Below are 24,499 nucleotides of genomic sequence, written 5' to 3' on the forward strand. Positions count from 1 at the left end.
GACCCCATGATTCTCATTTGCTCTGACATGCACTGTGAGCTATAAGGTCTTCTATAGACGTGTGTGGCTTTCCTAATCAAGTCCAATCAGTATAATCAAACACAGCTGGACTCAAATGAAGGTGTAGAACCATCTCAAGGATGATCAGAAGAAATGGACAGCACCTGAGTTAAATATATGAGTGTCACAGCAAAGGGTCTGAATACTTAGGACCATGTGATATTTCAGTTTTTCTTTTTTAATAAATCTGCAAAAATGTCAACAATTCTGTGTTTTTCTGTCAATATGGGGTGCTGTGTGTACATTAATGAGGAAAAAAATGAACTTAAATGATTTTAGCAAATGGCTGCAATATAACAAACAGTGAAAAATGTAAGGGGGTCTGAATACTTTCCGTCCCCACTGTGTGTATGTGTGTGTATGTATGTATGTATGTATGTATGTATGTATGTATGTATATATATATATATATATATATATATATATATATATATATATATATATACACACACACACACAGTATAAAAAAAAAAATCCCAATCGTCCCTCCTCCCCCCAGAGTAGTACGAGGTCACTATAATTACGCTGAACTTCTCTGTTGAGAGTATGTAAAAAAAAAAAATCTTAAAGAAGATAATGTTTAAAAAAAATGATTACACTTTGTAATTTTAAGGGTTTCTCACTATCTTTTGATTTTAACATGCATCTGTGTTTCTCAAGCCCCTGTGTTGTGTTTTACTAAAGGTTCTTAACTTAACATTTTGGAGCCTGTACTGATGTCTATATAGAGTCATAATCCATTGGCCCAAATGTTTTTGTTTTTTTTCTTTCAGTTTCAGGAAAATATAGTCGCAGTGAGCACGAAGACAGACGTAGCCGTCATTGCCCATACCTAGACACTATTAACAGGTTTGTATACTATGAGAGTGGCTTCTTTCTGGTGCTGTTTGCCTCATCAGGTCTCATCTAATGAATCCTTGTCTGCTTTTTTTCAGGAGTTTGCTGGATTTTGACTTTGAAAAGTTATGTTCTATTTCACTGTCTCACATCAATGTATATGCTTGTCTGGTGTGTGGCAAATACTTTCAGGGTGAGTGACATGGATGGAGTGTTACTGAGCATGTTCATTGGCAGATGTGAAGACAAATGTGTCATTTATGATTGTTTCTTGTCTTTAGGTCGGGGGTTGAAATCTCATGCCTACATTCACAGTGTCCAGTTCAGCCACCACGTTTTTCTGAACCTGCACACATTGATGTTTTATTGTTTGCCTGATAATTATAAGATCATAGACTCATCATTGGAGGATATCACAGTAAGTAGAACAGTGGTGATATTAGCCTGTGTAGCCTTCAGTGTGGATAGAGATATATATATATATATATATATGTATTCTAGTCAACTTTTTAACTAATATGAACATAAATGAATATGAATTTGTTGGCCATTATTGGCAGCTTGCCAATATTTTTCTGTTTGTCTTCACACTGCGCTTCTGATGTGGTGTTAAAAATCCTGCTTGCTGCATTTTATTTTGCTCCCATGTTATGTTTTTGACATGGTTTTTGAGTCACATGATCTTTGAAAAACGCACCATAAGCACAGCAAAATCACATGCGCTTTTGGTACCATTATCAGCACCTTTTTCTCTTATCAGCAAAATGCTGATTGACACCATTTTTCGGGCCGCCAAAATTTCGGTGCATCTCTAGTACATACCTCCATAAGTACACCGTTAGTTTAAATGCACTTTATTTCTTTTATTGCTTTATGACCCTGTCTTTTCCTCACATTTTTCTTGTTTTCCTGCAGTATGTTTTGAAACCAACATTTACCAAAGCCCAAATCAGTAATCTGGATAAACAGGCCAAGTTGTCCAGAGCATATGATGGAACTACCTATTTGCCAGGCATTGTGGGGCTCAATAACATTAAAGCTAATGACTATGCTAATGCTGTTCTGCAGGTAAGAGTTTTCAAGAAAATTTTTTTTTATGGGACTCCACCTGACTTATTCTTTGTTGGTTATGTGCTCATTAAAGAAGAACTTCAGTTTTTCCTCAACAGAACAGATGCATTATGCATGTAAAGGAATCACAACCTCACTGTCAGTTTATGTGTAACTTAGCTCCCTCTGGCTGAATTTCAAAGTTCTCTGACTTCCTTATTCCCTCCTTTCCAGTCCTGATACTATATGGCCCATAATCTTTTGAGCCTCTGTAGCTTCTGGGCAGGATATGGGAGTCACTTATAGCAGTTCTGGGAGTTGATGTGGGTGGGTCCTAGAGTTACTGTCGGTGTTTCTGGGCCTTTATGCAGGTGGTAAAAGGTGTAAATGTATCATACATCCTGTGTCATTCCTGTCTTGCAGCATGACCAAGAATAATGGCTTACTGCAAGACTACAGAGGAAGGGCTATGGGAGGTTAATAAGAAGGTGTTTCCTTTTATATGTAAATTAATCACTTCACAGAGAGCAGGGCTCTGGGAGGGCAGGATCTGAGGGGTGGAACTCTCCCTGCTCACACTGGTCAGCATATTTAACTGGGCAGGCTTCCATTATAACTGTGATCCATTCAATTCTGCCCAGCAGCACAGCTAACTTTTTGAACAGGCTGTGTGTTTCCTTCTTGAATAATGCTGTGATCGGGACTTCGTTGGTGGAGGTTTGGAGTCTTCCTGTAGGTGTGACTGGGCAGGATTGAATGCTAGTTAGGGTGTATTTAATCCCACCCACCATCGGAGCTGTGAAGGAAGTTACATTGTTTGCAGAGTCTGAAAGACTACAGAGGGGTGTGTTTTAGTCTCTAGCTGCTGCAGGAAGTGTCTGTGGAAAGGACAGAGTCTATCAGTAGGATATGCAGAATGTCACATGATACAAAGCCACAACTAAACCCAGAATATCAGGGGATCTGCAGACAACAGAGCAACATGGTACAGAGGTTTGATCTGTGCCGGGACTGATTATTCCAATCAGTTCTATAGAAAAAAATTTGGAATTCATGTTTAATTTTGTAACAAAAGAAGCCCAACCTAGCGCAATAAAACCTTTTATTTGTCTGACATAACCACTGAACATAAAATGCACTCACATGGATCGTTTAACCAAAAAGCCAGGGAGGGTGTGAATAGCCTGGTGAATTGTTGAGCTGCCTCAATGATTAAGCCCACTAAGGGGTGAAACTCATCTCAGGGGACCTCTCCTGCAGATGGAGAGCAGAGCTGAAGCCCTCTTTGTGTTACGGCTTTATTTTTGGTCACAGTGAGTCTGCGTCCTGTGTGCCATCAGTTGCCATTTTTCTGTAGCATATTGTAGCCAGGCAATCGGTTTTATACGATCTTCACCAGCTCATTACATGTCATGTTGGCTGATATCAGTGATAGTAGCATTAGAGCGGTACTTTTTTGTTTGTTTGTTCACACTAACTTTCAAGTGACCAGACAATACAAATTAGAGTGACTCTAATGTGGTTTAGTTAACACTTCACCACATTTTGGTTCTTTTGGCTGCTGGAAAATAGGAAACTGTTGGGGATGAAAGGTTCCCTGCAGACCACTAAAGGCTTTGTGGTAACCAGAGCGCTCAGGATATATATTATTTATTTTCTAGGCATTATCCAATGTGCCCCCATTAAGGAACTACTTCCAGGAAGAAGAAAATTATAAAGACATCAAGCGCCCCCCAGGAGATATAATGTTCTTGCTGGTTCAGAGGTTTGGAGAGCTGATGAGAAAGCTGTGGAACCCCAGAAATTTTAAAGCCCATGTTTCCCCTCATGAAATGCTGCAAGCTGTGGTTCTGTGCAGCAAGAAGAAATTCCAAATCACAAAGCAGGGTGAGACCAATGTGTTACAAGGCTTTTATATTGTGATACCTGCAATTTTCAAGGATAATTGTGGAAAATCAATTTTTGTTATCGTACATCACGGGACACAGAGCCATAGTAGTTACTATGTGGGTTATAGGTCACCTTCAGGTAATGGACACTGGCACGCCCTGAATTTAAAAGTGCGCTCCCTATATAACCCCTCCCACTACTGGGAGTATCTCAGTTTTTTGCCAGTGTCTAAGGTGTTGGTCACGAGTAAAGATGTGCTGTGCTGAGCTCCACTGGAGCAATCCTTGCTGGGGCTAGCCATGCAAACGGATCCATTCAAAGTTTCCTTTAGGCCGAATTGAATGGTACCTTGGCCTCGTGTCCGAAGAAAAGAGGTTTTGCTTGTAAACGCTTCTCTTTTTAGAGAGCTGGACCCCGGGATCCAGTACTTTTCATAATAAGGCAATAAAGTTTTAATGGTGCGGTACTATTGCAGGTCCAGGATTGTGGGTTTCCTCGAGGATCCCCAGCTCCTGAAGGTTTAACGGAACCCACTGTGAAGGGTGAAGATTGGGTCTGTTGGTTTTACCACAGAAAACCCTCTGGCGGGAAAGGTAAATGGAGTTTTTCTAAGACATTTTTGAATTTTCTTATGACTGTCTCCTTTAAGTTAGTAAATGTTGTCATACTTATGTGTCACCACTGGGGGCTGTATAGAGCACATACCTTCTCCCGCTTCCTCCAGAGAGCTCACGATGTGTCCGAAACAGCAGCTTCCATTTCCTCCAGCTAGCAGCAGACCTCCGGTAAGTCGGAGGGGGGGGTTTCCTCCCCACCAGACGCCCCCCACCTGTGCTGTTTGCTACCCCTCTTCAAGAGTAAGAAGCACTAGGAAAAAAAAAAAACTAACGGCACGCCGCACTACTCAGCGGCGTCCAGGCTCTCCTTGCCATTTCCTCCCCTGTGTAAGAACCCATAGGATCAGAGGCCCACGCTCGCGCGGGAAAACTTTTTTTTTTTAAAGACAGGAGGGGGCAGTAGGCGACAGAGGGGGCGGGGCTTAGCGCAGCGTTGGCATCCTTCAACGCCCAGCGCAGGAAAGTGTTTTTAAAAAGCACCGTTGTTACTGCTGCAAGCTGCGGAGGGGCACAAGAGCATGAAAGAGGTTGGTGACACAAGCATTCTTTTTGAACGCATTTACTATTTGCAGCAGGCTGAGCATTAGTGGCAGTGGCTGACTATTGCTCAAGCAATGGATGCGATTTCTTCTGGTAGTACTTCTGCTTTGTGCATCGGGTTATATTCAAAGGGGGGGGGTTGAAACACCCCCAAAAAAGGAGCTAAAAGGGTCTCCCTCAAGCTCTGGAAAGCCTACTCTTCAAATAGCATCCTCCCCTGAGAGGGGGGTGGCTGGTCAGAGTGAGCATCAGGGCCATGAAATGTTTGCAGCTGTTTTCAACACTGCAGCCCCTGTTCATTTTACTCCTTTTTTTTTTTTTTTTTTTTTTCTCAGCCATGGTAGGTTTTTAAAAAGAAGTTTAGCGACTTTAATCTCATCCCAGAGTGGTTAATCGCATCCCAGTGTGGTCAAGATGCGACAGGTTCTCTTCCATCTTCCTAAGACCCTCAGACCAAGGAACTAGGGGCAGGAGAACACTATTCCCTCGGGACCATGGTGAGGCTGATGACTCCTCTTCAGAGGTGTCAATTGCGGGAGGGTCAGCTTTCACAATCTGTAAGATTGATGGTACAATTTCTTGCTGAATGATCCACTCCACATTTATGTACCCTTAACTGAGTGTTTGGGTTCACTAAAGCCTCAAGCTGTGCATGCTTTTTCCTGTCCATTCTTTGTTGGGAAAATTTTTTGTATCTGGAGGATCACCCAGATAAGCATTATTTTCCTTTCTAAAAAGTTTTCACACTTTATCCTATGGTAGAGAAAATTCACTAAGCAATTAACTCTACTTGTCTGGCAGACATTACTCAAATACTTAGGGATCCAATGGATAAAAGGCTGGAATTCCTATTAAAAAAGGAAGAAAAAAAACACTTTTTTTTTCTCTGGTACGTCTCAGCCTGACAGTAATTGGTTAATCGTTGATAAAACAGTTTTAACCAGTGTTTAAGGTTATCCTGCTCAGCAGGTCCAGGAGGCAGCTTTATGTTTGCAATAATTGCTATGACAGATTGCACCTTCGCTAAGCGTCATGCAAGAAGCTCCTAGCTAGTCTTCCCTTTTGCAGTAAGACCGCGATCTGGGGATAATTTGGATATATCCAAAGAATTTCTGGCAAAAGAAAGATACCCCCTTTTGCCTTTTTAAGTGAAGGACTAATTCTGTTTTTCATTTCAAAGTTCCTTCTTCTGTGCCAGGGGCATCAGCCTCCAGGCAGTCATGACGGCCTTCGCCGTCAGGTGCAAAGGGCAATCCTCAGGGTTAATCCCAGGGACAAAAGAAGTCTTGAGGGAAGTAGCCTACAAGATACTATAGCCTCATGAGAAGATGCCCCCGCTTACTCAATAGGGAGAATTCTTCTACAGTTCTCAGGGATCTGGCAGAAGGAATGTCAAGATGAATGGGGGACTTCCTCAATAACTCCAACGTACAAACTGGAGTTCCAAGAAGTTTCTGTCTTGTTTTTTCAGATCAAACGTTCCTAAGGATGCAGAGAAAAAGAAATCTTTTCTCTGGCACTGGATCATCTTTTGGCAAAAAGTGTTCATGGTGGCCCCATGTAAGAGCAGAGATTGGGATTTGGTTAAATCCAAATGGACATTCTAGATCTCAAAAATCTAAAATTCAATTGCTGAATATAATCTCTCCCTTTTTTGCATGAAGATGCATATTTCCATATGTCTTTCCTCGCTCACTAATAATTTATTTCAAAGTGGAAAATCTTCTTTTTCAGTGTGTAGCTCTGCTTTCCGATCTAGCTGCTACACCTCGAGTACAAAGTTCTGGCTCCATTTTCTAGCCAGATTGAGGGCCCAAGGTATAACGATTATGGTTTACCTAGTCGATCTGTTCCTGTTAGACCAGTTGGTAGCCCGCTTAGACCAAAAGTATGGTCACCACATTCGACTACCTGGAATATCTAGGTCGGATTCTCAACCTAGGAGGAATCTTCTTTAAAACATGAAAAAAATACTTGGGTCTGATCATAGGTACACCCAGAAAAGGGTATTCGTGCCCCAGGCTAGGATCAGCGCCATAAAAGACTGATTTAGGTAGCCGAAGCAAGATGATTTTTCTCCTATTCAGCTTAGCGTGAGGTTGACGGGAAAGATGGTGGCTTCATTCGAGGTCGTTCTTTATGCTCTGTCTCATTCTAGATTGCTGCAAAAGCAGTATCCTATCGGCTTGAAACAGAGAATTCAAGCTCTATATTCCCAATGTGTCTGACTCCAAAGCCTACGGCCACATCACCCTGATAGCACTCAATTTCGTCCAATCTTGGAGGCTAAGCAGGGTCGGCCCTGGTTAGTACCCGGATGAAAGACCACCTGGAAATACCAGGTGCTGTAGGCCGAGTGCACCGGAGCCTCAGTTTATGATTAACGACCAAAAATCTGGGAAGGGGAAAATCCTTTCAGTTTCCTGGGAAATAGTATCAACATCTGCCAACCTTTTTTTGTTTCGGTTGGGGGACAGTCTTGAAAGAGGCAGGTGGCCTATATCAGAAATGGCCTTGCCCATTAACATTTTAAAAATTCAGGCAGAACACTTGGTTCTGAGGGCCTGAACGTTCAGTTTAAGGTATTGTCCTGCTAGGAGTCAATCCGTTTATGCCACAGCAATGGCCTATATCAGTGATGACGAACCTTGGCACCCCAGATGTTTTGGAACTACAATTACCATGATGGTCATGCACTCTGCAGTGTAGTTAAGCATCATGGGAAATGTAGTTCCAAAACATCTGGGGTGCCAAGGTTCGCCATCACTGGCCTATATTAATCACCAAGGGGGCACAAGGTGCGGCCCAGAGAAAGGTGACTCTTATCCTATCTTGGGAAGAAGACAATGTACTTTTGCCTATCTGCAGTTTTCAATCTAGGAATAGAAAATTGGCAGGCGGACTACCTGAGTCGCCAGCAGTTTTTCCTGGGAGAATGGTTCTTTCACCCCGATATCTTCCTGTCAAGGATGGGGGATGTCAGACATGGATCTATTTGCACCCAGGATCAACAAAAAAGTTTGACAACTTTTGTGTCAAGAGCAAAGGATCCGCTAGCATGTGGAACGGATGCCTTGCTATTCCGGTGGAATCAGTTCTCACTGATCTGTGCATTCCCTCCTATTCTGCCTGCATCCACAACTTCTTCACAGGATCAAGCAGGAAGGGAAGTCGTTGATTTTTGTGACCCCCAGCGGGGTTCAGCAAATCTTGGTATGCATAGATTGTAGAGATGGCAGTAGGGAACCCATAGACCCTACCTTCACGGCCAGACCTTCTCTTGCAAGGTCCGAAGTTCCATCCTACTTTACAAACGATAAATTTAATGGTTTGGCTATTGAGGCCCACACTCTGAAGAAGCGTGGGCTGTCAGGTTCAGTAGTTTTCTACCTTGGTTTATGCAGAGCTGGCCTCCATGGTTATATATTATGGAGTCTAGGAAACATATGTCTCCTGGTGCGAAACCAGGAGCTGCACCCCAGGAAATAAGTCTAGGTTGAGTCCTTGATTTTTTTTTTCTGCAGATGGGGTGAGAAATAAAGCTTGCCTTGAGTGCTTCTAAGGACAGATCTCGGCCTTATCGGTATTATTTCAACGACCACTTTCTTCACATTCTTTGGTCCATAACTTTATTCAGGGGGTAACTTGGCTTAATCTCCGGTTAAGTAACCCTTGGGACTTGAATTTAGTTTTGTCGGCATTACAAAACAACCTTTTTTGGGCCAATACAACATATTCCCTTGGTCCTTTTTGCTGCTCTTTCTTGTAAAGAGCCATATTTTTGTTGTTCACAAGGTAGTATTGCGTCCTCATCCTAACTTTTTACCAAAGGTAGTATCAGGTTTTTATCTAAACCAGGCTATTGTTCTACCATCTTTTTTTCCAGAACCCTGTTCTTTGGCAGGAAAATCACTACATTTGTAGTGTGGTGGGAGCAGTCAATGTCTACTTAAAGGCGATTGCTCAGATTCGGAAAACGGATGGTTTTTATCCGTGTTGCCTGAAAGTCCTAAAGGAGGACAGGCAGAATCGAAATCTACTATTCTAAATAGTTTCAACAAGTAATCGTTCAAGCCATGGTTAAAGAGGTGGATTCCACCCTCTAGAAATAAAACCGCACTCCTCTAGGGTTGTTGGTGCTTCCTGAGCAGTGCATCACCAAGCTTCCATGGCTCAAATCTGTAATGCCGCAACTTGGTCTTCAGTCTATACATTTACCAGATTCTATCAAATAGATGTAAAAGGTCATGAGGATATCGCCTTTGGGCGCAGGGTACTGCAGGCTGCAGTATTAGTCTTCTAGTCTTTTATTGCCCTACTTTTTGTTGTGTCTCCCTCCCTTCAGTTGGCATTGCTATGGGACATCCCACATAGTAACTACTATGGCTTTGTGTCCCGTGATGTACGATAAGAAAATAGGATTTTTAAAAAGGCTTACCTGTAAAATCCTTTTCTTTGAAGTACATCATGGGACACAGAGGTCCCTCCCTTCTTTTGTATACACGTGTATTGCTTTGCTACAAAACTGAGATACTCCCAGTAGTGGGAGGGGTTATATAGGGAGTGCACTTTTTAATTTAGGGCGTGCCAGTGTCCATCACCTAAAGGTGGCCTATAACCCACATAGTAAATACTATGGCTCTGTGTCCTGTGATGTACTTCAAAGAAAAGGATTTTTACAGGTAAGCTGTTTTAAAAATCCTATTTTTGTAGTGTCCCTGTGGTTTTCACAATAACAAACTCGCACACAGTGGGGTTGATTTACTAAAACTGGAGAGTGCAAAATCTGGTGCAGCTCTGCTTAGAAACCAATCAGCGTCCAGGGCTTTCTTTTTGTCAAAGCTTAAGGCTGGGTTCACACTTGTGCGGTGCAGGAACACTGCAAATCCACTGCGGGTTCCCTCATCGCACCTGACTCACACGGCCGTTAACACGGCCATGTGCAAACTGCTGGGAGTGTCAATACATTGTTAATGACATCCCATTTCAGCTCGCATATCGCACTGCGAACTGACAGTTCGGACATGAATCGGATCGCATGTGTGTGAACACCCATGCGTTTTGATTCTGGTGCGGACCAAAAAAGGGTCCTGTATGAGTTTGGGCTGAATGCGATATCAGCCATACTAACTGTATGGCTGAAATCGCATGTGCTCTGCAGTGTGGTGCGAATCACATGCATTTATTGCAGAGCGCAGTGTGAACCGGGACTTAGTAAATCACCCCAGTGTTTGCACCCTCAGTTGCTTTCTGCTTCCAAATTAAGCACCTAGCTGTGCCAAGAGCAGGTTCATTTTTGGAGCCTATTTAGGGCTGACATTCATTCTTTATAAGAACATTCGTCCACTTGTCTGTCACCTGCACAGTGCCAAGCAGCAAATGAGGGAGGCTGAAAAACTCTCTCCATAGGTCTCCCTCTACATTACTAGCATCAGTGAGCATACAGGGTTTATTGGAAAAACAGCAGTTGACTAATGCAGATAAAAGTTTATTTTTTTTTTTTTGTCAAAATTATTTAATTTCCAACCATGTACAATATATCACAACTATCCTTTATACCTGTATCTGGCATTGTTTTTCCAAGATCTGTATGTTGTGTTTTAAGTGTCGTCCTAATCTGTTACAGGTGATGGTGTGGACTTTCTTTCCTGGTTCTTAAATGCCTTGACCTCTGCTCTTGGGGGTACTAAAAAGAATAAGATAAGTAAGTCACCACTTTTCCAATGCATACTGTGGTCTGTAGTAAAGATTTGCGATTTCTTATTGTCTCACTTTCGTTTAACATAATTTCTGAATATTTATTACATTTACATCACAGAGAAAACCTTAGTATTAGAATTAATGGATGCAGAATACTCAGTTTAGTGGCTCTAAAGGGTGCTGTATCCCAAGAGCATTTTTAAAGCGTGGTATTAAACCAAAAAAACAAAAATTATTAAATTGCTGCTTACCAATGATATGGTGGCTACATTGGCTTTCCTTTATAGTCTCTTCCTTTTTTTTTTTTTTCACCTGGTGATCCATCCTGTAAAGCCAGTCATAGATGGAGCAGTTTTCTTTCCTGCCACCACGGGTTGCTTGCAAGAAAATTGGTAGATTCTCCCATTAACGCAGTCAGTGTTGATGGGGGAATCCCTCCCATGGAGCTATTGTTCTAACCTGGCGGGAGAAGCCATCCCTGCTGTGAGTACACAGCGATTATTGCTAACAGCCACTAGCAATAATTGCTTGTAAAATCTGAAAGGCTGGTTGTACCCAAGTTGATCGATCAACTTTGGGTACATTCAGCCTGCCCATACGTGGTTCGAATGTCGGGCAGTCACTGCTGAACTGGCCGAGATACAGACCGTCTATGGCCAACTTTAGTCATTTTTTTAACTTCCTGTAACAGACCAGCCTGCTCAGATAAAGCAGTTTGTGGGTTGAGATAAACCATTTAACGACAGCTGTGCTTACAAGGTTCAAAATTGTATTTATGTAAAACCTTTATTCTAAAAAAAAGAAAAACACTTGTCTTAAAGTGGATGTAAACCTGATTCATGAAATTTGACCTAAGCACATATATCTGTAGTGTTTTCTTATCTCTCCAAAGCGCTTAGTACTGTGTCTTTCTGCTGTTTCATTGCTCTATTATCAGCAGCATGATAGCTTCTGACAAGTTCTCTGTTGACCAAGATAAAACCAGCCTTAAATTTTTGTCAAGAGGTTGCTATAAATAGATTAGCAGAGAGCTTGCCTTGTCACAGCTCTGCAAGTCTCTGCCTACCTGGAGGGGGTGGTGCCTTTCCTCTAATCAGCTGTCGTGGCTCTATGCCAAGATCTTAATGCTTCCTGTAAGCGTTCAAACGGAGCTCCCGTGAGACCCTGTAAAACAGACAAATCCCAACTGGGAAAAACTTTAAGGGCTACCAGCCTATTCCGTGCAAGTTCCCTAAAAGATCTTGAAACTAAGACCTTTTTAGACAGAGTCTTCTCGGAAAAAAGCTGATAGAACCACCACCTGTGTTTTCAGGGTGCTGGCTGCCAGCCCCTTCATTCTGTCATGGAGAAATTCTAAGACTGACATTACACTTTTGACCTGGAGGCCTTTAGAAGTGCACCAGGAATTTAACTTCTTCCCAACTTTCAGGTATATGGCCTGAGTTACCTCCTTCCTACTGGAGAGTAGGGTCTTCACTAATTTATCAGATAGTCCCTTGGCTTTTAGGAGGTCTTCTTCAGAAACCAAGCAGTTAGTTGCAACTGGTCTGCTTCCGGATGGTTCAGGGACACCTGAACCTCTTTTCTGGGCGGCACCTTCCATGCAGGTTTTTGCGGCCATTTAGTAATGTCATGAACCAGGGTCTTTTTGGCCAGAAGGGCGTGACCAGGATCAGTTTGGTATTTTCTTCCCTGAATTTCCTTAGGGCCAGCGGTATCAGTGGGAAGGGGGTGGGGGGCGTAGCACAGCTGGTAATGCCATGGATGGTCAAAAGCATCTATGCCTATGGCCCTGTCTTCTCAGTGGAGTGAGAAAAAGTCTGTTCTTTCGAGTTCTGTTGGCTCGCAAACAGATCTATTTGAGGTTGCCTCCATGCTTCGGAGATCATCAAGAAGACTTCTTGGTTCAGACTTCACTCTGCTTCCACCACTCTCCTTCTGCTTAGTAGGTCTGCTAGCAGATTCTGGGATCCCTTTAGGTGGTCTGCTGACAATGGTGGTCTGCACATTGCTTTTTGCCACGAATCTCTGAGGGGATTCTTGCAGGATGGGCATTTTCTCTGACCTGGTGGGTTTGAATGCTTGTTTTTTCCTAACACTTTTTTCTGCAATGAGAATAAATGAAACTCCCCTAAGAATCCCTGAATACTTTCCTACCCTTAGTGCAAAATTAGACCACTAACAGACAGAAGGTAAAAGTGCCCTGAGCAGTGCAAGCCCTAGCTAGCAGCAACCACCATGTCCAGACTGCAGGGTCCGAGCGAAGTTGCCTCTGACCGTGCAGCCACAGGCTCCCTGCAGGGAGGATCGCACAAATAACTAATGCATAAGCCCATATGGAGAAGAATTAAGGTACCACTGTACCCTTCTTACATGGGCCTGACCAGTGCCTGGGGCGCCTGAGCCGCCGTAGCTGTCGGTCTCTCGTCCATTCCAGCAGAGAGCGCAGCGGGGTACTGAAAAAAACCCATCTGGTTTTAAATTACCTTGTCCCGGCGTCATCGACGGGGGCCAGAACCAGAAGTACCGGTCGACAGACCCGCCCCCTTGGCCTCTGCATTCCAGGCAACAGGAACCACTTTCCGCCAGGAAGCGGTGTCACCGGACATGACATCATCTGCCACCTGGGAACCGCCATGTGGGACACGCCGCCAGCAGCACCATACTGCCCGGCCACGCGGACCCCAGAGACTCAGACACTGACACCTCCTGCGGGCCATTGCTTCCCCTGAGCTGGAGAGGCTGGGGACTCCGGAATACCCCCCGCCTGTACTGGGGGGATGCTGGGATGGCCAGTGCACTCCAGGCAGACAAGCTTAAGGTAAGCCTATTCCCTCCACCTTGGAGTGAGCGCAGCTCCCTGGTTACAGAATACGCTTCCACCATGGTGGAGGAAACACAATAACTGAGGCCATGGTGGAAGAGGAGGGATTTAAAGACTGCATGTGTTTCCTGGAAAATGGGCGGCGCTGCGCTCTCTCCAAGGTTGTCCTAAAAGGCGATTTGAGAAAAAAAAATTCCCTGCAAAGGCATAATGTGCTAGTATGCATTGCATACCAGCACATTATGAAAGCCTTGCATTGAAATGGATCCTTCCAGGGGCGCGCTGTCGCCACTGCAGAGGCTTCCATTTTCACCCGGTTTTCCCTTCCGGGTTTGCAGGCTGCGGCCATTTGAGTGGCTGTTTGATCCTGGCTTCCCTGATCCTCCCCTTCTTCACAGTCCTCAATCCATCCCCTGATAAGATGGAGCCTTATGATAAGACTCTGCATATGCTCAGTTTGGTGTGTATTGCTAGAGCGTTATTTTTTAATTTTTTTTTTTTATTTTTTTTTTTCTTATTTTCTTGGGAGGGTGCATGTGATCGGCACAGGGCCAATCATCAATGTCCATATAGAGGGTCAGGGGTCCTGCAGCCTCATAGGGCAGTCAGAGTAGAATGAAAACTCCTCCTACAAGCTTTAACCAGACACTGATAGTCACAAGACTGCTATATACTGCTGATGAGAAAAGGGATTTAGCAGTTTATATTTACTAGAATAATTGCATTTCCGTGTACTGTGGGTGACCAGATAAGGTGAATGCAGGCTCCTGAGTTTAGTAACATTTTAATATACAGGTAATCTTTATTATAAGCTTACCTGTAGGTTGAAATAAAAAAACAGTCTGGTTGGCCACACGTCTAGTAAAATCACATTTATTTTAGTCCAAAAAAACGATTCCAAAAAACACAAAATAGAGGGCAACAGCATCACCAGCTAACATGTTTCACTCACAGCACTTGGTCATAGCTATGGATTGGCCAGCGCCTGGATAATGTGTTTGTGAAGGCGGAGATGGGGAGACCTAGAGCGTTTTTCACACACATTCTGGTTAAAATAAAAGTTGAGTCTACTACCACTTTAAGGTGTTTTTATTTGGTACATCTCTCAAATTAGATTGAAACACCTGGCAATCCCTCCAAATACAACTTTATTTTTAAATTTATGTTTTATAACCTTTTAATAAGAGTTTGTTATAACAGGGGGAACATTTTTCCATCTGCTCTCTGGTTGTATTACTTTCTTTTTATAATATGTTTCACCGTTTTCAGCTGAATGTTCCTGTGTCTTTCAGCAATTGTGACTGAAGTGTTTCAGGGACAGATGAGGATTTTCACCAAGAAGTTGCCCCATCCTGATCTGGTAAGCTGAAATCACAGAATTTTGTTAGATGTATAGGCAAACGGATTTCTGTGTGTTAAGAACAAGGCAAAACCTTCTTACTTTTTTTCCCCTCACTGTACAAAAAAAAAAAAAAAATCTCCTGCTGATCTTCTACGTTTGTCCACTGACAGATGATCAGTCTATAATTTTAACTAGTTTGCATCACAGGATAAAATGCGTACAGTTCCACAGGATGCCCCCGGCGGGGTGGATAGTTAGTAAAAAAGTGCAAAATGGGTTTTTTACATAGCGGTGTTAGCCGCAAGTCAGCAAACAAAAAGGTTCAGGGATCCAGGGCCTCTGTAAAAAGAGGGAGACAGAGGACTGCCGTAAGCCCAGTGTCAGTAACAGAAGTATAAGTCAGTACCATCGTAGAAGAACCTTATACGCAGTTTCTACGGTGGCCATGTTGAAGGAGCACTTTGCAATGGAGGACCAGACTTTGTTCCAGTCCTCTGGATCAATAGAAGTCACCAGATCATGTTTCCACCTTGACTTGTAAGATACTGCCACGGGGAAGTCTAAAGCATTAAGAGAAGAATAAATCTTCGATATGGTGCCAGGGAAACCAGGGGAATGAAGGCATACAAGTCATTAAGGTTTTGAGGCTGATGTTTGGTAACTCAAACCTTCAGCTCTTTCCACATTTTCTATGGGATTAAGGTCTGGAGGCTGGCTAGGCCACTCAAGGACCTTAATGTGCTTTTTCTTGAGCCACTCCTTTGTTGCCTTGGCCATGTGTTTTAGGTCATTGTCAAGCTGGAATACCCATCCATGACTCATTTCCAATGCCCTGACTGAGGGAAGGAGGTTCTCACCCAAGATTTGACAGTACATGGCCCCATCCATCGTCCCTTTTGATGCGGTGAACTTATCCTGTTCCCTTAGCAGAAAAACACCCCCAAAGCATAATGTTTCCACCTCCATGTTTGATGGTGTGGATGGCGTTCTTGGGGTCATAGGCAGCATTCCTCCTCCTCCAAACACGGCGAGTTGAGTTGATGCCAAAACACTTGATTTTCGTCTCAACTGACCACAATACTTTCATCCAGTTCTCCTCTGCATCATTTAGATGTTCATTAGCAATCTTCAGACAGGCCTGTACATGTGCTTTCTTGAGCAGGGGGACATTATGGGCGCTGCAGGATTTCAGTCCTTCACGGTGTAGTGTTACCAATTGTTTTCTTGGTGACTATGGTCCCAGCTGCCGTGAGACCAGTAGTTCTGGGATGATTCCTCACTGTTCTTATGATCATTGAAACTCCACGAAGTGAGATCTTGCATGGAGCCCCAGACCTGAATGAGATTGACAGTTATTTTGTGTTTCTTTCATTTGCGAATAATTGCACCAACTGTTGTCACCCTCTCACCAAGCTGCTTGGCGATGGTCTTGTAGCCCATTCCATCCTTGTATAGGTCTACAATCTTGTCCCTGACATCTTTGGACAGCTCTTTGATCTTGGTAATGGTGGAGAGATTGAAATCTGATTGCTTCTGTGGACAGTTGTCTTTTATACAGGTAACAAGCTGAGATTAGAAGCACTCCCTTTAAGAGAGTGTTCCTAATCTCAGCTCTTTACCTGTATAGAATACACCTGGGAGCCAGAAATCTTGTTGATTTGATAGGGGATCAAATACTTATTTCACTCATTAAAATGCAAATTTAATTTATAACTTTTTTGAAATGCGTTTTTCTGGATATTTTTGTTGTTATTCTGTCTCTCACTGTTAAAATAAACCTACCATTAAAATTATAGACTGATAATTTCTTTGTCAGTGGGCAAGCTTACAAAATCAGCAGGGGATCAAATACTTTTTTTCCCTCCATTGTATAGAGTGAAGAGGGATTAGAACACCTCTTGGGTTTTTCTTTTTAACTGTGCCCCCTATTAGGGAGATTCACCCTTTCCATTTGTCTTGTTTATAGCCATCATTGAAAGTAGAAGAAAATCCTAAATTTTGGGCTGTCCCCAGAACGGTATTAGAGGGGAAATCTTCATTAGTTCTGGTGACAAAAAGGATCCCCTCACTTTTTATAGAGCTTTATTCCTGTTTTGGCTATGGGTCAAGAAGGGAAATCTCCCCAAGGGATGGCAAAAAAAGACATTATGGGTAGAGGTCGACCGATGTGAGTTTTCTCTGGCCGATGCCGATATTTAGAAATCGCGGCGGCCGATGGACGATATATGATGCGTTTTTTGTTTTTTTTTGGGGCCGATATATTAGGCCGTTCCCCCCCCTTCATCTCATAAAATCTAACAGTTAGACCCTTTTCATACTGAGGCGTTTTGTAGGTGCTTTTGGGCTAAAAAGAGCACCTGTAAAGTGCCTGCATAACGGCTCCCCTGCAGTCTCAGTGTGAAAGCCGAATGCTTTCATGCTAAGGTGATGCGCTGGAAGGATGTTTAAAAAAAAAAAGACCTGCCAGCAGCATCTTTGGAGCGGGGTATACCACTCCTCCACCACTCCTGCCCATTGAAATGAATGGGCACCGCTGCCAAAGTGCCTGCAAAGCGTTTCGGTAGCGGCGCTTCATGGGCGCATTTAACTCCTTCTTCGACCGCTAGCTGGGTTATAAGCGCCCCGCTAGCAGCTGAATATCGCAGCTAAAATGACGGTAAAGCGCTGCTAAAATTAGCAGCGTTTTACCGTGAAAGCAACCATAAGTGATACAGAAAATTTCTTACATTTAAACATTTATTAAACAAAAACCTCCAATCAGTTCCCTTGTATGTATAATTTAGTTTTTATCTATCTTAAATATTAAATACACAAAAACAGGTAATCCAAAACTTTGGGATGAAAAAAAAATGGGCTAACTTTACTGTTAGTGTTTTTTTTTTTAATTCATTAGTGTATTTTTTCCAAAAAAATTGCATTTGAAAGACCGCTGCGCAAATACCGTGTGACATAAAATATTGCAACAACCGCTATTTTATTCCCTAGGGTCTCTGCTATAAAAAAAAAAAAATTGTCTTTAAATGGTAAAACTGAGAACTCCTATACACGGCGTTCAGTCCAGAAACAAGTCCCTCCACGGAAGATTTCAGGCAACTTGCATTGATTTCTATTACAGAAGTCATTTGCAAGTCGCGTTGAAGTTATAATCGGCCTTTTTTATCAGCACAATTGGCCAATGGCCAGCTCCCCCCTCTCCGGATTTGACCGCTACAGCGGGAGGGGCCGAGAATCCCCCGCTGACATGTGAACGCTGGGCGGTGCTCTGAAATCCGGTATAGAACGGCATTTTATTTATAAGGCATAGACACTGGGAAACTTGTCATTTGCAAACAGAAGTTTGTGTGAAAATGTAAAAATAACTTTAGCAGCAGGAGGGGAGGGGTGGGCACTTGTAAGAGCTGACAGGCAGAGGGAAAGTACTGGGGAGAGCAAACAGGAGAGCTGCGGATGATGGAGGCATGTAAACTGACCACGGTGTTGGGGCTCAGCTGCCATGATAAGCCGTGATCAGTTTACAGGGGGGAGGGCATAGCCAGGCAGGATCAGCCAGGTATTTCAGGTGATACAGGGGGCCAAATTACACAGGACAAGCACTGTGCTGTAAAAATATGCTTTACCCACTTCAATACAGGACATTTTCCCCCCTTCCTGCCCAAGCCAATTTTCAGCTTTCAGCGCTGTTGCTGTTTAAATGACAATTGCACGGTCATGCTACACTGCACCCAAGGAAAAGTTTTATCATTTTGTTCCCACAAATAGAGCTTTCTTTTGGTGGTATTTGATCACCTCTGCGGTTTTCTTTTTTGCTAAACAAAAAAAGACCGAAAATTTTAAAGGAACACTAAAGATAATTTTTTTTTTTTTTTTTTTAAATAACAAACATGTTATACTTGCCTCCACTGTGCAGCTCGTTTTGCACAGAGTCTTCTGGGGTCCCTCGGCGGCTATCTCAGCTCCAATCCCCCCCCCCCCCCCCCGCAAGGACTCAACACCTTCATGCGAGCTCCCTCGCATGGTGTTGAGTGCTTGTGGGCGCGCTCCTGTGATACAGCCGGTGGCCATAGCCGCTCACTGTATCACTCTGCCCCGCCCCCGCCGCGCCGCATCATTGGATCTGATTGACAGCAGCGCGAGCTAATGGCTGCACTGCTTTCAATCCATCCACTGTAACCAATCAACGGCCAGGCTGAGCGGCGAAGAGGATGTCGGTGGGAGCACAGGACTTTCGAGGAGTAAGGTAAGTAAAACGGGGGGGGCCCCAGCAATACCTGCCATTGCCTCCTAATCAGGAGGCAATGGCAGGTATTGCTGGTGGGCACACATTGGCATCATGTGTGGGCACACATTGGCAACATGTGTGGGCACACCTTGCCATCCCTGGTGGTCATCAGTGCCAGTGTGGGCATTCGCGGGGGGGGCTGTGCTGATAAACAATCAGGCTCTTCCTGTTTACACCGTGATTGGAAACGGCTGATCACATGGTAAAGAGTCCCCGTCAGACTCTTTACATAGATCGGAGTTGCGGTGTATCAGAGTAACACGCCGCAACAACGATCGCCGCTTGTTATACTGATCACGTCATATGACGTCCGATCAGGATAACACAACCACTTTGCTGCCGTCATTTTGCTATATGGCGGGCTGCAAGTGATTAAAGCAGTGGTCTTCAAACTGCGGCCCGGGGGCCCTTTGCTTGCCTTTTTATCCGGCCCTTGAGGCAGTGTTTCTCTTACTGATACAAGACACTATTCCAACCACTGACACCAACAAAGGAGTATATTTCCTCCCACTGATACCAGTGATGGGGCATTATTCTTCCTATTGACATTACACGCGGGGGCTGCAGGAGAGGTGTGAGGGCCACATAAATGGGCCGGGTTCGGCTGCCTTGTGTTTGACACATGTATTCTACACTCTAACCAAAACTATAAAAAAAAGTTTAAAGAAAGAAGCTTAGACATTTTTATGTGTCTGACACTTTCTTACAATTCTCTCCTATGTTGATGTACGGTATGTTTCTTTGAACCTCTTAAAGAATTACGAAAAATTAGCACTCCCCCCCCCCCCCCCCCCCCCAATGCAATGAGCAATAACTTCCACAAAGTCAATGTTAAAGCTAAAGTTGAATGAAAAATGTTTCCTTTCATTAGCAACTCTGCTGATGCTGGCTTCCATTTTTTTTTTTTTTAAACACTTTTTATTCTTTTGGTATAAATGAAGTCCAATCTGGAAGACCGTTGACTGATATTGCTGCATCACAGAAATGTTCTTTGTCTTTTTCTACCTCTCTCCTGTTCTGCTGATGTGTGTCTGTGGTAAGGACGTTACATAGGAAGTGTTATGCGAACAGGGGCTGTTGTTGTTAATAAGTGTTCTCTGATTGTGTGTGATGAAGTTAATGGCTGGTCTAACCATTACGTCATTGTACTTGCAGCCAGCAGAGGAGAAAGAGCAGCTTCTGCAGAATGAGGAGTATCAGGAAACCAAGCTGGAGTCTCCTTTCATGTACCTGACTCTGGATCTCCCCACTGCTCCTCTGTACAAAGATGAGAAAGAACAGCTGATCATTCCACAAGTGCCTCTCTTCAGTATCCTTGCCAAGTTCAACGGCGTCACCGAAAAGGTAAAAGATAATAAACATGTGATAGTAGAGTTTTTGATAGCGTTGGACAAGTATGTGTTCATCACATCATAAAAATCCCCACAAGATACAGATCACTGCACCTGTAAAGGGACAGACAGGAAGAGTTTAACCACTTCAATACCAAGCACTTAGACACCTTCCCGCCCAGACCAGTTTTCAGCTTTCAGTGCGGTCGCATTTTGAATGACAATTGCGCGGTCATGCTACACTGATGGGCACTGATGGGTGGCACTGATGCCCCTAAGGGTGCCATTGCTCGGCATCACTGCAATATACTGGTGCCAGGGCACTGATTGGCACAGATTGGGCACATGTGGATGGCCATGGGGTACATGGGTACATACCTGGCCATCCACATGTTGCCCCTCTCCCTTGTGGTCCTAGTGGCGATCCCTGGTGGTCCAGTGTGGTCATCTGAGGGGGGGGGATACGCTGATAAACGCCGGAGGCTCTTTACCAAAATCGGTGTAGCGGTGTGTCAGACTGACATACTGATCGCCCCGATGCGCGCCCCCATGTTATCCTGTTGGACGTCATATGACGCCCAGTCAGGATAACTGATCCACCGCCTGGCCGTCATCCCGCTTGGGCGGGAAGTGGTTAAAATGCCATCCTTGCTTTCCTGTCCCTGAGGGAAGTGTCTGAGGTGACCTGAAGATATTGTGGCCCCAGTGCTTCATTCCCCACCATCTAAAGTCTAGTTAGTGGGTGTGGGTTCTTCTTCAGTTCACACTAAGGCCAGTTAGTAGTAGCCTATCTCTGTGTAGAAGAATGATTATGACCAGAGTAATACACTGCATGTAAAAAATAATCAATTTTATACTAACTGTGTATTTTAGCTATACAGTTCCTCTTGTTTTTGATGATGTCTAAATGGCAAAACATGTATATTAGGCTTAAAGCATATGTCAAGGCAATGCTTACAGTACATTTCAGCAATACATGCACATTTATGCATTATTCCTTTTATCTCTTCACGACCGTGCTATAGCTAAATGACAGCTACGGCGGGGTCGCACATTTCCGAGAGGACATCTGTAGATCAGCAGGGATCTGTGTTTGCTGGGTCCTTTGGACACAGCTGATCAGAGATTGGGGTAAAAAGCCAATCACAGCAGCTCTTTACTATGTGACCAGCTGTGTCCAATCACAGCTGATCACAATGTAATCAGGGTTTGCCAGTTATCGACATTCCTCTCCTCCTGTTGTCAGTGGTAAGCAGCAATCCATACAGGGGGCATCTACACGGCTAATCAGGGCACTGATCATCAGTGCAGCCCCAACAGTGCCCACCAGTGATGCCTATCAGTGCTCATCAGTGAAGGTGAAAAATTACTTATTTACAACATTTGATAACAGAAACGAAGGCTTCTTTTTTTTTTTTTTTTTTTTTTTTTTTTCGGTGTTTTTTTTTACTTGTTTAGCAAAAATAAAAAAGACCCAGTGGTGATTAAATACCACCAAAAAAAAAGCTCTATCTGTCAACAAAATGATAAAAAATTGTTTTTTGGTACAGTGTTGCAATGACATTCAAAGTGTGACAATGCTGAAAGCTGAAAATTGGTCTGGGCAGGAAGGGGGTGAAAGTGCCTAGTAAGCAAGTGGTTAAATAATGCAAGTACAGAAAAATTCCTGTTGATCTGTCAGAAATGCACTCTGCTCCTAAGTCCTGTTGTGGATTGACAAAAGACAGCATGGGCTTGATTGGTGTCAGCTCTGCCTATTTTCTTTTGCTAAACAAATTCCACTTTGTGATCTCTACAACATAAAGGCTAATCACGCTTTAGTTAAAGATAAGAACTAGGTAGGCTAAATAGCCTCTTAAGGCCTCATTCACACGAGGCGGACTCCGTTTCCACGGAGCCTGCCTTGGTCCGCCGGCTCAGCAGGAGATCTCTCCGTTGATCTCCGCTGAGCCGACTGATGACAGGTCCCTCTCTGCTCACTGAGCGGGGAGGGGCTTGTCAGGCGCCGCTGCTGCCGCCTATGAAGGGATCGGATGAAAACGGACAGCATGATCAGATCTCACCCGATCCGATAGCGACGGATCTGGACGTAGGGCCATCCGTCTGCTTTTTTGTGGACCGGGTCGGATATCAGCGGACATGTCTCCGCTGACACCCGTCGCTCCATAGGCTAACATGGAGCGCCTGTTCAGGTCCGCTGTCAAAACTGACAGGCGGACCTGAACGATCCGATCGTGTGAAAGGGGCCTTAGAGAAAACACTGTGCAGAGGACAGTTCTGAATTTCTGATCTGATCACCATTTTTTTTCTCCCCCCCCCCATATAACAAAATGCTCCCAATGGTTTGTCTAACATTACAAAAGGGAAGCAAATCAGAAACGTTCATTAGGGATTACATACACTTTAAATAATATATGTATTTTGTTTTCTGACTCCTTTTTATGTATTCTATCCATAATTACCTTTTTTACATGGCAACGTAAAGTTTCTAGTTTGGCACATCAATCTTCTTGGAACAGTGCATACTTTCTAGAGCAGGGGTAGGCAACCTTTTGAGCACAGTGTGCCGAAAAATGTTTTCAAAGAATTTGAGCGTGCCGATTTTATAACAAAAAAATGTCAACTTCACACTCTCAATCATGAAAAGGATTTTTTATAAAGTAAATGCTGTAAACTACTTTAGTAGTAAGAAATTAACATCCTGCACTCACGCCTCAGATCAACCCCAATTTCTGCAACTCCACACTTCAGATCACTGTTTCCCCTGCAAATCTGTTTCCCCTATGTAACCCCCTGCACATATGCCCCACCACTCTTAACCCCCTGCGCATCTGCCCCACCACTGTAACCCCCCCTGCTCATCTGCCTTACCACTGTACTATCCTGCACATCTATCCCACCACTGTAACCCCCTGTACATCTGCCCCACCAATGTTCCCCCTTTCTCACCTGCCTTTCTCACCTGCCCCACCAATGTTCCCCCTTTCTCACCTGCCCCACCAATGTTCCCCCTTTCTCACCTGCCCCACCAATGTTCCCCCTTTCTCACCTGCCCCACCAATGTTCCCCCTTTCTCACCTGCCTCATCAATGTACCCTTTTTCTCATCTGCCCCACCACTGTACCTCCCTGCTCTGCCGTATCCCCATGCTCTTCTGTCTCACTACTTAATCACCTTCTCATCTGTCCTAACACTGAACCCATCTGCTCATCTGCCCCACCACTGTAACCCGCTTTCTCATCTGCCCCCACCAATGTATCTCCTGCAATCTGTCTCACCTCTGTACCCCCCTGCTCTCCTGCCCCTCCTCTGTTGCCCCTCCTCTGTTCCCCCTGCTCTCCTGCCCCACCTCTGTTCCTCCTGCTCTCCTGCCACACCTCTGTAACCCCCTGCTCTCCTGCCCCACCACTGTAACCCCCTACTCTCCTGCCCCACCACTGTAACCCCCCTGCTCATCTGCCCCACTGCACTACCCCTCTGCTTTTCTGCTCCTGAACCCCCCCCCCTCCGCTCACCTGGCCCATCACTGAACCCCCCCCGCTCACCTGGCCCATCACTGAACCCCCCCTGCTCACCTGGCTCATCACTGAACCCCCCCTGCTCACCTGGCCCATCACTGAAACCCCCCCCTCTCACCTGGCCCATCACTGAACCCCCCCCCCTCTCACCTGGCCCATCACTGAACCCCCCCCCCCCCTGCTCACCTGGCCTATCACTGACCCCCCTGCTCACCTGGCCCATCGCTGAACCCCCCCCCCTGCTCATCTGTCTCACTGCTGAACCCCCTTCTCATCTCTTCCACCACTATACCCTCTTCTCATCTATGATATGCGCGATATGCAGTGGTGAAAGGAAGCAGAGATGAGACACATCTACCTGTCCTGGCACACTCATCCTGCTGATCCACCTCTCGCATCCAGCCCATGTGCTTATATGTGATGTATGATGTGACGTCACATACAAGCATATGGATCCATATGCGATGATGAGCTCTGGTCAGGGGCATTTTCTGAAAGCAGTGGGCCTGTG

General features: G+C 44.5%; 1 protein-coding gene and 1 pseudogene across 1 annotated transcript in view; both read left to right on the forward strand.

Moving 5' to 3' along the window:
- USP39 (ubiquitin specific peptidase 39) overlaps nt 1-24,499 on the forward strand; it is a 47,556-nt gene that overhangs the window by 7,447 nt on the left and 15,610 nt on the right. The window contains exons 2-9 of the mRNA XM_073622092.1: nt 834-909; nt 996-1,090; nt 1,179-1,315; nt 1,813-1,965; nt 3,609-3,834; nt 10,621-10,698; nt 14,811-14,878; nt 20,295-20,483. Coding sequence (XP_073478193.1) covers nt 834-909; nt 996-1,090; nt 1,179-1,315; nt 1,813-1,965; nt 3,609-3,834; nt 10,621-10,698; nt 14,811-14,878; nt 20,295-20,483 — 1,022 coding nt within the window. The remainder of the gene's footprint in view (nt 1-833; nt 910-995; nt 1,091-1,178; nt 1,316-1,812; nt 1,966-3,608; nt 3,835-10,620; nt 10,699-14,810; nt 14,879-20,294; nt 20,484-24,499) is intronic.
- LOC141135891 (5S ribosomal RNA) lies at nt 7,230-7,348 on the forward strand (annotated as a pseudogene).

The sequence above is a fragment of the Aquarana catesbeiana genome, linkage group LG03, assembly GCF_042186555.1.
Source record: "Aquarana catesbeiana isolate 2022-GZ linkage group LG03, ASM4218655v1, whole genome shotgun sequence".
Classification (NCBI taxonomy): Eukaryota; Metazoa; Chordata; class Amphibia; order Anura; family Ranidae; genus Aquarana; species Aquarana catesbeiana.